The sequence below is a fragment of the Mus musculus genome, chromosome 8 (assembly GCF_000001635.26).
Source record: "Mus musculus strain C57BL/6J chromosome 8, GRCm38.p6 C57BL/6J".
Taxonomy (NCBI): domain Eukaryota; kingdom Metazoa; phylum Chordata; class Mammalia; order Rodentia; family Muridae; genus Mus; species Mus musculus.
In genome coordinates this window covers 48,231,825-48,245,264 of record NC_000074.6, presented here as the reverse complement: position 1 = coordinate 48,245,264, position 13,440 = coordinate 48,231,825, and the positions used below count along the sequence as shown (strand labels likewise).

Here is a 13,440-nt window from a genome sequence, read left to right as displayed (position 1 = left end):
GAGCAGTAAAGAGTTGAAGTACAAATTAAAATGGATGCAAACTAAAATACAAACAGATGGGGCCGTAACGTGGGCAGTATTGTGGAAACCACACAGTCTTTCACAGATATCCATGGAAGGAACAACCTAAGCATTAAAAAAGAGAGAGAGAGAGAGAGAGAGAGAGAGAGAGAGAGAGAGAGAGAGAGAGAGAGAGAGAGAGAGAGAGAAAAGAAAAAGAGGGCAAACTGAACGTGGGGGTTGGGGTGGGGCATCCTTCAAAAATACAATCTGAGAAACCCAAAAGTCCTAATGAAATGGTTTAAGTGAACAAAAACCTCTCCTCTTCTCCTCCCCCTCCCCCTTCTAATACAGTTTTTATTAACTGAGAATTTCATACATGTGTAGAATACTTTCTGGTCATATTTCTCCCCGGATTCCTCTCCAATTTCCCCTCCTGAATCCATCCTCCTCCCTCTCCTCACTTTGTCTTTTTTATTTATTTTTTTATTGATTATTTTATTTATTTACATTACAAATGTTACCCCCTTTCCTGGTTTCCCTTCTGCAAACCCCCTACCCCATCCCCCCCTTCCTCTGTTTCTATGAGAGTACTCCCCCACCCAACCACCCACTCCCACCTTACTACCCTGGCACTCCCCTACACTGGGGCATGGCATCGAGCCTTCACAGGACCAAGGGACTCCCTTCTTTGATGCCAGACAAGGCCATCCTCTGTTACATATGCAGCTGGAGCCATGGGTTACTCCATGTCTACTCTTTGGTTGGTGGTTTAGTCCTACCATGTATATTCTGCACTGCCCCAGACACACACACACACACACACACACACACACACACACACACATGGGGCCATACACTGGAATGTGGTCGAGCTACCGAAGTTTCTTGCATCAAAAAACAATGCATGTATAAGCTGGAGCACTTGATTCTGCCAGTTACTGAGTTGATCTGATATCAAATCTTTCCACAGACTGAAAAAAAAGATGTTCATAATATTCACTATCACTTCTTTCCAAAGCATCCTGCAAACTATCACAGAACTCAGCTAGGCAGGGAGCAACTGAAGCAGAAGCAGGCATTTCTTCATCAGAAGAGAGAAGGGCGGGAAGCCTCCAGCTGGCTAGTTCACAGTCTAGCAAAACCACTACAGGACCACGCCTCTGGGATCCAGCCCAGCTTCTGTATCTACAGATGGACAAAACAGATGCAGGGAGTTTCCAAAGCCCAGGGCCAGGCTGCCCCTGGGCCTTGTCCATCTGGAAGGTCAGGTTCTGAAGCTGCTGGGACTTCATGGGTCTCACACACACACACACACACACACACACACACACACACACACCTTATAGACCCTGATAAACACAAATTTCTGCCATGTTATAATGTAGTGGTTCTCTTCCACCTCATAAACCCTGTCTGAAAGAACAGAAAACTCAGGGTCACTTCATCTCATTCTGGGCTCTGCCCTCTCTCGTTATTTGCAAATCACATCTTTGAAGTATTTCTCCTCCCCCCCCCCAAAAAAAAAACCTCATTTAAGACTTACACCACACCTCTCCATGGACTTCACGCCTCTCCTCTTGAATAGCTAATCAGAAAAATCTAGGTTTAAGGCACGACTTTTGCCTGGAATAGTTAATATCAGTGGTAGACGGCAAAATCTGATTTAATCACGGATTTTTACACGAATGTACATGTATATGTCATATGCATACATACCTATGCACACATGTATTGTGGTTTAAAGTGATGTGTTTGGATCTCAGGGTAACAAGGGGTGGACTTGTGGTGGCAGTTCTTCAGTCAGCGTAACTGGGATCGGGATCTTCTGTTTGAAGCACACTCCTGGGTGTTTCCATAGACAATTAGCTGAAGACGAAAGCTATGCACTTGTGCCCATCCTTGATTGACTGGGCAAACTTGAACTGTGAGCCAAAATCAGTCCCCCCTTCCTTAACCTCCTTTCAAGTATTTTGGTCACAGTATCAAAAAAGCTAAGATAGTATGTAAAGGCAGGTGGTACAGATGTGAACAGTGTGTGTGTGTGTGTGTGTGTGTGTGTGTGTGTGTGTGTGTGTGTGTGTTGTGTTAATATAGAAATGTTGTATATCTTATTTTGTTTTCTGTTGCTGTAACAGAATGTCTGACACTGGGTAGTTTATAAAGGAAAAGAGATTTATTTTAGCCAGCCACAGTAGAAATCCAATGACGTAGAGCCAGCATCTGCTTGAATTCCGTTAAGAGCCTCAAGACAGTAAGTAGAAGAACAAATGGTGGTGATTAGGAAGGGACCAAGAACGTGCCTATGAGATGGGGAGAGAACAAATCAATTCCCATGACAACTATTTCAGTCTCTTGAAACATGAGTGCCTTTTAAAGCCTCCCTCTCCTTACACCATTACGTTGGCAACTAAATTTCATCCTTTTTTTTATCAAATCAAACCACATCCATATATATAGTTATAGGTTAGTTGTTATAGTTATTATGTTATATATATATAGTTACTTGTATATAAAACCAGTCACCTCGAGCTGTTCATTTGTTAATTTGAAATGTTCTAGTTAAAATATGGCTATGCCCTTGGCTGTCTTGGAATTCCTTATATAGATTAGTCTGCCTCAACAGCTTCTGCCTTTGGAGTGCTGAAACAGGTGTTTGTGAGCACACCTGGACTTTTAAACAAGTTGTTATTATTATTATTATTATTATTATTATTATCATTATTATTATTATTTTCAAAAGGGTTTCTCTGTGAACCCCTGGCTGCTCTGGAACTAGCTCTGTAAACTATGATGGGTTCAAATTCAGGGAGATCACTCTGCCTCTGCCTCTCTGCCTCTCTGCCTCTGCCTCTCTGCCTCTGCCTCTCTGCCTCTGCCTCTGCCTCTCTGCCTCTCTGCCTCTCTGCCTCTCTGCCTCTCTGCCTCTCTGCCTCTCTGCCTCTCTGCCTCTCTGCCTCTCTGCCTCTCTGCCTCTGCCTCTGCCTCTGCCTCTCTGCCTCTCTGCCTCTCTGCCTCTCTGCCTCTCTGCCTCTGCCTCTCTGCCTCTCTGCCTCTGCCTCTCTGCCTCTCTGCCTCTCTGCCTCTCTGCCTCTGCCTCTCTGCCTCTCTGCCTCTGCCTCTCTGCCTCTCTGCCTCTCTGCCTCTCTGCCTCTCTGCCTCTCTGCCTCTGCCTCTCTGCCTCTGCGCCTCTGCCTCTCTGCCTCTGCCTCTCTGCCTCTCTGCCTCTGCCTCTCTGCCTCTCTGCCTCTGCCTCTCTACCTCTGCCTCTCTGCCTCTCTGCCTCTGCCTCTCTGCCTCTGCCTCTGCCTCTCCCTCTCTGCCTCTGCCTCTCTGCCTCTCTGCCTCTGCCTCTCTGCCTCTGCCTCTCTGCCTCTCTGCCTCTCTGCCTCTCTGCCTCTGCCTCTCTGCCTCTGCCTCGAGTGCTATGTTTAAAGGTGTGTGCTAGGGCTAGAGAGATGGTTCATCGGTTAAAGAACACCCACTATCCTTGGAGAGGACCCACATGGCAACTCACAAACTATCTGTAATTCCCGTTCCAAGGGCTCGGACATCTTCACACAGACAAGACATGCATGCAGGCAAAACACCCATGTACATAAAATACAGATAGATAGATAGATAAATAAATTAATTATAAAGGTGAAAAAATAAAATAAAATGTGGCTATGCATTGTCAAGCTTGTTCCGTTTTGTAACAATCTCAGCATCTACTGAGAGTTGTAGTTCACACAGACTACCATACTTACAAAGGTTCCATAGGAAGCCTGAACAACACACAGCCTCCTCCCCTCAGAATCCAGCCTGCAAACACGTCAACTCCTTGCAAAGTCGAGTTTAATCAGCACCTTGCTCCCACTGTAGCAGTGAGTCCTGGCTTGTGCCTTGCATCACAGACAGTAACAGCCAGATTATGTCAGAGATCCTGGATACAGCATACGGCCGGCCACAAAGGGGCCGACTGCAGCAATACAGTGCCAGGTTTATAAATGAAGTTCAATGTCCAGACCATGGGTTTGTGGTAGGAAAGAACTCTAAAGTCTGGGCCAGTTACCTAGATGTTATCAAAAGAAAACAACACTATAAAAAATTGTGACTTTTCAGTACTGGGCCCAAAGCAATGATGGTGTTTGTAACCTCCTGCTAGTTGAACTCATTAATAATTTACAGTAATGTGGGCTCCAACTTCTACTTAACTGCACTTCAAAGGGTTAGAGTCATGTTTACCACTGTTTTATTTAATGTAGCCATGATTAATTCACTAAGTAATTATTTTTTTCTTTGTCCTTTTGGGGGAGGGACGTTGAGTGATTTACATAGGGTGTTATGTTTATCAGCAGAAAAATCTTTAAAGCAAGCACATTTTGAGAACTCTCTTTCCCTCCCATCCTTTCTTTCTCTCTCTCTCTCTCTCTCTCTCTCTCTCTCTCTCTCTCTCTCTCTCTCTCTCTCTCTCTGTCTCATCTGTTGCTTTTAGTTTACAAAATTTAATTGAAACAGTTTTGAACAAATGCCAGGCTGTCTTTCTGCTTAATCAAACCTTTGTGAAAGAACAGTTAATCTGTTACCTCGTACTTGCATCTAAGAATTTGCTAAATTAATTTACTGACAAAGAGAATCAATCACCGGAAAGCATTTAAATAATCCTGGGAACTCCGACAGGTGAACAGTGCCCGGCCCTGGAATGATGAGATGCACTCTTTCTCGCTCTGTTTGACAACAGGTCAATGGGCGCAACCTACTCTCAGTGGACTTTGATCGGACCACCAAGACGGAAAAGATCTATGATGACCACCGGAAATTTCTCCTGAGGATCGCTTACGACACGTCGGGGCACCCGACTCTCTGGCTGCCGAGTAGCAAGCTAATGGCAGTGAACGTCACCTACTCATCCACCGGTCAAATTGCCAGCATCCAGAGAGGGACCACGAGCGAAAAGGTGGACTATGACAGCCAGGGGAGGATCGTATCTCGGGTCTTTGCCGATGGGAAAACATGGAGTTACACGTACTTGGAAAAGGTATGCCCGTGTTCTGGCACCCAAATGGGGTGATTAGCATTTCCCAACCATCACCCTGAGCACTAAGAGAAGAAGAAACAGGAACACGTGACTGAGTCTCATTTGTTATTCTCAGTATCACCGTGGCAGTCACGGGGGCGCGAGGTGATGAATTTCTGTATTAGCCGAGTTAGTTTCGCCTTAGTTAAGTCCTACTGTCTGAGTCCCTTTTAAGTGATTTGCGCTGTAAACAAACAAGCACCCACACCATCCACCTGCCAAGCCCGTGCACTGACAACATTCACAAATTAGACCCAGAGCTTGCAAGTCATTTGTAAATAATTTCTGCTCCGGCTCTTTCATTTAAGAGAGAGCTTGCATTAGCACAGTTAAAGCTGTCAGTTGTGCGTTGTCCCTGGCAGCTTCCACATAACCATAAAAAGCATGTAGGGCCTATTTATGCATTATTAACCAGAAGAGGCTATTTTCCTAGAAAGCCATCCTTTCAGATACTGTGTGGCGTCTTTCTTCCCTTTGCATGTAAGAGATAAGTATTGTAACTCGGGCACCTTCCCATCCTTTAGATCTGCGCCCAGTGCCACAGATGGGGTTTTAGAGCTGCGCATGTGCGAAGTGTTAAGCTGTAGGCTGTGCAACCTGAGGTTGGGGCCAGGGTCAAGAGGAATGGAAAGGGGAGGGTCAGGGGACTGGGACCATTCCCTAAAACTCACTCCTTAAGGAATAGGATCTACCAAGGGACATTTTCACAGATGCCTCATCTGCCTCTGGGACAAGCGTTGGCCACAAAAAATGATTTGGTTTTGAGTTCTGACATGACTCTTCAAATCTTACGGCTCTGTGCTCCCAATTAACATGGCACCAAAGTTACGGGCTCAGCTCTTGGCATTGACTGCCCCTAGCCGTGTGGATAGTAAACAACAAACCCAGAAACATGTCCTCCCGAACACGCATGAGCTGTGCAGATCACTGCTGTATTCACCCCAACAACACTCCGCCAGATCTACAAACTCTTTAAACCTAACCCTTACACACGAGCCTATCTACTTCCCAGACCCCTCAACCAGATTCGGAGCTCAAAGTGGACTGCTGCAACCTTAAGGCAGCCTACCAACTCTAAATGCCTCCAACAAGGAACCTCCCAGACAGACTCTTGTCTCCTGTCCTTAGAAGAGACTCAGCCTGGGCCATGGACGCTACCTGTTACAGACTCCTCCCACCCCCACCATTACACTCTAGCCACACAGCATCTGTTTAGAGACCACAGGGTAAACTCCCTGTCGACATCCTTGCCTAGGAACGTAACTTGCCACCTGATATCTATCCTATGTTCCATCTAACCAGCCCCAAGGGGGACTTCTCCAAGCAGTAGGGGAAGAGACTGGAACGTTTACCCCATTTCAGCTAAGTGCATTACCGGGAATAGTAATAGAAATACACACCCAGCCCCCACAAACAACAGCTGTCCTAAAGGAAAGCAAAACGGGTGCCGTTGGTGATAGTCGCTTTCACAAAGTGCCAAAGGTGGTTGTCACAGTCATCTTCTTGTGCTCATGAAGATCAGAAAACCCAGTGGGGCCTCCTTTATTAGCTCCTAAATTCCCCCATATCCTCCTCGACTCTATTTGCTTCCTTCCTAGGACAGACACACTGAACACAGACTGACTCACGGCCAGACAATATTTTACTAATTACCATCAAGTACAACTTTAAATGCATGCGAAACGAATTCCCCATGAAGGATGGTTGTTTGAGCCTTCCTTGGGAAAACTACAAGCCCTGTGTTAGTCAGCTTTCTGTTACTGTGACCAAATGCCTGAGATGAAAACCTATACATTGGAGAGATTCTAGCTCTTGGCTTCAGAGGATTCGGTCCACCAGCGCTTGGCTTCCTCTGTTAATAGGGACTATGGTGAGATAATGAGGAGTCTGTCAGACAACGCTGCTCATCTCACGATGCCCAGGAAGTAACAGGGATGCAAGGAAGAAGTGGGGGTTCCAATGTCTCCTTCCAAGGCATGTTCCCCATGATGCAACGTCCTTCCGTGAGGCCCTGCCATTTAAAAGTTTCAAAACCTCCCAGTAGTATCCAGGCTGGGAACCAAGTCATCGACATATGGTCTTTGGGGATCAATTTAGATCCAAACCATAACAGCCTACATAGAAAATATGTCCCTGCTCATGGCCAGAGAAGAGAGTTGTCAGGACCCTAAGTCAGCAGAACCATTTATCATACAGCAGGGCATGAAAAGCCTGAGTGAGTCTGGACAGCTGACGGTTACATATTTCCATGCTGGAATCGAGAGTACGTCCCAGGCTCTCCCTCCTCGACGGCCTCCCTCTCTGCCCATCATCCCGCTTTTTCTAATGGGGTCAAAAGAAACTTTATCACAGGAAGACCCACCAGAGGCCTGCCTACCAGCTTATGTGGTTAACCTCGCTCAGCTAAGGTCACGGTGGACCTCCTCTCCTGGTGGCTCAGTAGATGCTCAATAGGTCTCTTTCTGTGGTTAATCTGGGTAAGGGGAATAGAGATTATCTCTATTTGTATGTTTAATTTTTCTTCATAACTCAATACCAACACTTACAGAGAACCTAGAAAATATCATGGTGGCACCTGAAGTGCAATTCGGATTTGGGGACGTGCAAAAGGAATTATTGAAACAGAGACTTGTCCGTATAGATCCCAGGTTTAGACACCATGTCTCCAAATCCATGTTCCTATGAAGGGCATTTACAGCTCTGATGAGCTGTGTGGCTAATTTAGCCCTGTTTGTCGGCATTGAGGCTTCATGTACACATTATCCATTTCAGGCTAATTTTATGTTTCTTCTTCATAAATAACATTCTGGCTTTGTTCCTCCCCCAAATACACAGGAAACTAAAACCTGATTTGAAGTGGCTCTTCAGTCAAATGAGGGGGAAAACCACCTTACTGAATAATGGCTAATTATACATAGGATTGTGTTTCCCCTCTGCTGTTTTCCCCTTGAAATACTGTCTTCAGACCAGCTTGGTTCATGCCTGTGTTATGGCTTCTCCAAGTCCATTGACAATCTGCCGTTTGGCCGGGAAGGCCTGGAAACAAAGAGCAGCCCAGTCATGACAAATAGCACATTATGAATCTTAAGCCACTAATTGCAGAACCCTCCCCAATTAAGCATCCAAGCAAATTAGGCAGGGGATCATTAACACCATGTAAGGTCAAGGATAACTCAATTAAAACGAAAACCATTTTCTCAGGCGGAATGTTTTCTGCATGTTCGTGGCCACCAAATCTGTTTTCTGTGTGCTCCCACCCACCCCACTTCCCAAACCCTGATAACAGCCTGTGTTCTCTTCCCAGTCCATGGTTCTTCTGCTCCATAGCCAGCGGCAGTACATCTTCGAATACGACATGTGGGACCGCCTGTCCGCCATCACCATGCCCAGTGTGGCTCGCCACACCATGCAGACCATCCGGTCCATTGGCTACTACCGCAACATCTACAATCCCCCAGAAAGCAATGCCTCTATCATCACCGACTACAACGAGGAAGGGCTGCTTCTGCAAACAGCTTTCCTGGGAACGAGTCGGAGGGTCTTATTCAAGTATAGAAGGCAGACCAGGCTATCAGAAATTTTATACGACAGCACAAGAGTCAGTTTTACCTACGACGAAACAGCGGGAGTCCTGAAAACAGTAAACCTTCAGAGTGATGGTTTTATTTGCACCATTAGATACAGGCAAATTGGTCCCCTGATTGACAGACAGATTTTCCGCTTCAGCGAGGATGGAATGGTAAATGCGAGATTTGACTATAGCTACGACAACAGCTTTCGAGTGACCAGCATGCAGGGTGTCATCAATGAAACACCACTGCCCATTGATCTATACCAGTTTGATGACATCTCTGGCAAAGTCGAGCAGTTTGGAAAATTCGGAGTGATATACTACGACATCAACCAAATCATTTCCACGGCCGTGATGACTTATACAAAGCACTTTGATGCTCATGGGCGCATCAAGGAGATCCAATATGAGATATTTAGGTCACTCATGTACTGGATTACAATTCAATATGATAATATGGGCCGGGTAACCAAGAGAGAGATTAAAATTGGGCCTTTTGCCAACACTACCAAATACGCGTACGAGTACGACGTCGATGGACAGCTCCAAACAGTTTACCTAAACGAAAAGATCATGTGGCGGTACAACTACGACCTAAATGGAAACCTCCACTTGCTCAACCCCAGCAGCAGCGCCCGCCTGACCCCTCTGCGCTATGACCTGCGCGACAGAATCACCCGCCTGGGCGATGTTCAGTACCGGCTGGATGAAGATGGTTTCCTGCGTCAGAGGGGCACTGAAATTTTTGAATACAGCTCCAAAGGGCTTCTGACTCGAGTCTACAGTAAAGGCAGTGGCTGGACAGTGATCTATCGGTACGACGGCCTGGGAAGACGTGTTTCTAGCAAAACCAGCCTGGGACAGCACCTTCAGTTTTTCTACGCCGACCTGACATACCCCACGAGAATTACTCACGTCTACAACCATTCCAGTTCAGAAATCACCTCCCTGTACTATGACCTCCAAGGACATCTCTTCGCCATGGAGATCAGCAGTGGGGATGAGTTCTACATCGCCTCGGACAACACGGGGACACCGCTGGCTGTTTTCAGCAGCAACGGGCTCATGCTGAAACAGATCCAGTACACTGCCTATGGTGAGATCTACTTTGACTCCAACGTCGACTTTCAGCTGGTAATTGGATTCCACGGGGGCTTGTATGACCCGCTCACCAAACTAATCCACTTTGGAGAAAGAGATTATGACATTTTGGCGGGAAGATGGACCACACCGGACATTGAAATCTGGAAAAGGATCGGAAAGGACCCTGCTCCTTTTAACCTGTATATGTTTCGGAATAACAACCCCGCGAGCAAAATCCATGATGTGAAAGATTACATCACGGGTAAGGCGTCTCTTCTTTTTTCTCCTTTCTTTCTTTCTTTCCAAGTGCTAAATTACTATTACCATTAGATTAATACACAAAGTAAGTAGAATTGACCTTTTGGATATATTCATTTCTCTAAGGATCCATAGAGAAACCACAAAGGGAAAATGAAGTACAGTTACCTCCTACTCTGCCTGACTATGCTCAAGGCCATGGTTTCTGAAATGACATGGAATTCAATCATCTAAGGAGCGGGGAGGAGATCCAGAGAGCAGCAAACATGCTAAATTCAGGTTCCCAAAACTGAAATAGCAGCCTCGCCTCCTCTCTGCAGTGGTGTGGCGTGGTGGTCCAATTCTTTCCTAGTCTCGGATGCGGCACGGGCTCACTCTCTGCTATTACAACAAAACTTCCAAGATATCAATCCCCTTGCAAGGGGAGTGATTCGTTAGGACGCGAGGCTTAGGAGTCCTATTGCACCCCCCTCCCCCGGCTCCCATGCTTCCTTCCACCCTGCAAGACAGCATGTTGTGGCATACATACTTGGAGGAGCAAGCCAAGCACATTATCAGCCAGGAAGGAGGCTGGGGGTGGGGCAGAAAAGGAGATCAGAATCCCATAGTCCCCTTCAAGGGCATACCGCAGTGACATAAAGACCTCCCACATCCTTCACCTCTCCACGGTTTCTACCACCTTCCAACAGTAGTCGGCTAAGAACAAAGCTTTGACAAATGGGCACGTGGAGGCATTCAGCGTCTGATCTCTGGCCTTAATAATGAGATGGGATGACAGTGTCTACCATAAAACATAAGAGTGTAGAGAATTCTGCGCTCAATAGCAGCTACCTCACAACCATATACTCCTGGGTTCCCCATGTGGACAGTAGACAGATAGACAGACAGATGGATGGACAGACAGATATATATATATATATAGATATATATATATCTATATATATATATATATATATATATATATATATATATATTGGAAATAATCCATGTGAAACACAGCAAAGTGTGACTGGCACCTTGTCTCATCCCTAAGAGATTCCTCATACCCTCCTCAAAGCCATCACCACAGGATGGGAGTGGAGCCATCTCTCCTGACAGAGGAATGGGTTTCTCCTCTCAGTTCTGTGTTCTTACATGATGGCACTTCTAACGCCCACACTAACGTGACTACTAATAAGGAGTAACACCCAGGCTATAGAATGAGGGTCTTTCTCATCACGAGGTTTAATCCACGGGATTGTTTTGACACTGACGTTGTGAAGAATCCATCTGCGTGTCTGCCACTGCAGAAGCACGTGACAAAACACAGACAGGACCTTTCAAGCTCTGCTATGGTCCCCATACTGAGCTGCTATCATCTACCCTCTTCTCCAAGAAGTTTAGATTCTCGTGCTTCCGTCCTTCCATGAAGTCAGCTTTCTGTTTCCTGTAGGGTTTTTGGTGGTGGTGGTGGTGGTGGTTTGGTTTGAGAGTGGTTTTTGTTTTGTTTTGTTTTGTTGCGTTGAGGTTTTTTCCCCTCTGTTTTGGCTTGTGTTGGATATCCCAGCAGCCTGCCTCTTTCCCAGTTCAGGGTTCGAGGAACACCAAGATATTCTTCGGTCCCTCAGGATGGGTGTCAAAAATGTACCCCTGAACCTGCCATATCTGCTTTTCAACTTTCCAAATGGCAAGGAGCTTTGCCTGTCTCCCTTCTACATGGTCCCTCCCTCCAGCGTCACCAACACCTCATGTAGGCACACCGTGTGATATTCTCTGTTGGCACATAGTCACATTCCAATCCCATTATCTTGGCAGTGCTTTTCAATACTAAACTCTGTCTTCTATACATCAACATTTGGGAGGCAGAGTGCCCCCCAAACTAAGGCTCCTGCCCGTAATCATATATGCACTCTCACAGGAAGGTAGCATTTCCCATCCACTGAAAACCCAGTGGAGGTTTCTCCCCACCCCATGCCTGTGCGTGCACACACACACACACACACTACCACCCCATTTAACAGAGAGAACCCCACTGATTTTGTAGCCATGTGACACCTGGACAAAGGACCTGCCAGCCTGGCAGTAAGGTGAGAGTTTGTGCCCTAGAGAGGGAAATGAGAAGCAAGCAGCTCTCCATCATTCCGACAAGCAGTTTACCACCGGATATTTGAGGGTGCTGACAGGGGCTGACTGCACGAGTGGAAAGCCCTCAGCTCCTGCATCCATCTTCTCCTAGCAACACGGACTGCGGGGAGTGCTACTGCAGCACTTTCTGGAAAACATCAAAGGAGAGATGGAACAGCATAAAATATATTAGGTGAAATGCAATTTCAAATTTTCCAGCAATGTGCTTAATATATAAAATAATCTACGCCCAACCGTACTCATAAAGCGGCAAGCCTGCTGAGTGGCTCTGTAAATCACAACCTCCAGAAGAGAATAAAAGCCTTATTCTTTGCTTAATGGCTTTCGGAGTCACATGGCAATATTTGAAAATATCATTTTAAAGGTTTTCATGGTCTCTCCCCCCAAAAATCTTAGTCTCCACCTGAGCACAGCGAGCCTTTGAAGTCAAGGCTGATGGCCATCAGAACACGGTGCCCTTGGCCAGGGTTACCATCTTTTAGCATCATCGTTGATTAAGAATCCGCTGCTCATTTCCATACTCTCAGTCTGGGGGGTGTCATTCCTAGGAAACGGGTTTTGGAAGCCTGGGTATCATATCGAGATTACTCTTGAGGGCCAATCCTACAACGTCTCTTGTAGCCTTTGCTAACTACAAACTTCATTTGTTTTCCACGACTCTGTCTTGAACTCTCTAGCTGCTGTCTGTTGCTATTGCTTTTTTTTTTCTCACTATTACTAGCCCAGGATGCAATTTTGTGCTTCTGACAGTTTATCTACTCTTTCTAAGTGAGTATCTATTACCCTCCATTTTCTGCAGCATTTGCCATAGTCCTGCTGTTGAGGTTAGTGTCTGCATGTCTAAAAATAGACAGTGGATTTAAAATAGTACAAGGTAGGCAAACACGTGCCTCTTTGCAGGTGATTATTTGTGAAATTGGGTGGCATTTTTTTGTTGGGTTGTTGTTGTTGTTGTTGTTTTAGGTAGGATATAAATTCGTGAAAGCACCCGGTAAAGCCTTAACACCTCTTATTCTGCGTTCTCCTCCTAGATGTTAACAGCTGGCTGGTGACGTTTGGCTTCCATCTGCACAATGCTATTCCTGGATTCCCTGTTCCCAAATTTGATTTAACTGAGCCTTCCTATGAGCTTGTGAAGAGTCAACAGTGGGAAGATGTGCCGGTAAGAAACAAACGGGGAAAGGAAGAGAAAGCGGTGATTGGCTAGCGTGCTTGGTTCTTGTTTACCCACAGTTCATCAAATTACCCTTGTGAAAAAAAACTTACCCGGTTTTTTTTCTTTTTCTTTTTCTTTTTCTTTCACACTTTTGAGGAAGGAAAGCTGACAACAGTTCCACTGCCTTTC

At 45.9% G+C, this 13,440-nt stretch overlaps 1 protein-coding gene across 26 annotated transcripts in view; it reads left to right on the top strand.

The window, feature by feature from the left end:
• The window catches only part of Tenm3 (teneurin transmembrane protein 3), a 1,297,160-nt gene that overhangs the window by 1,277,560 nt on the left and 6,160 nt on the right, over positions 1 to 13,440 (top strand). For all 26 annotated transcript variants that reach the window (NM_001145937.1, NM_011857.3, XM_006509405.3 and 23 more), the window contains 3 exons: positions 4,724 to 5,020; positions 8,364 to 9,975; positions 13,127 to 13,257. In NM_001145937.1, the coding sequence (NP_001139409.1) occupies positions 4,724 to 5,020; positions 8,364 to 9,975; positions 13,127 to 13,257 (2,040 nt within the window). The remainder of the gene's footprint in view (positions 1 to 4,723; positions 5,021 to 8,363; positions 9,976 to 13,126; positions 13,258 to 13,440) is intronic.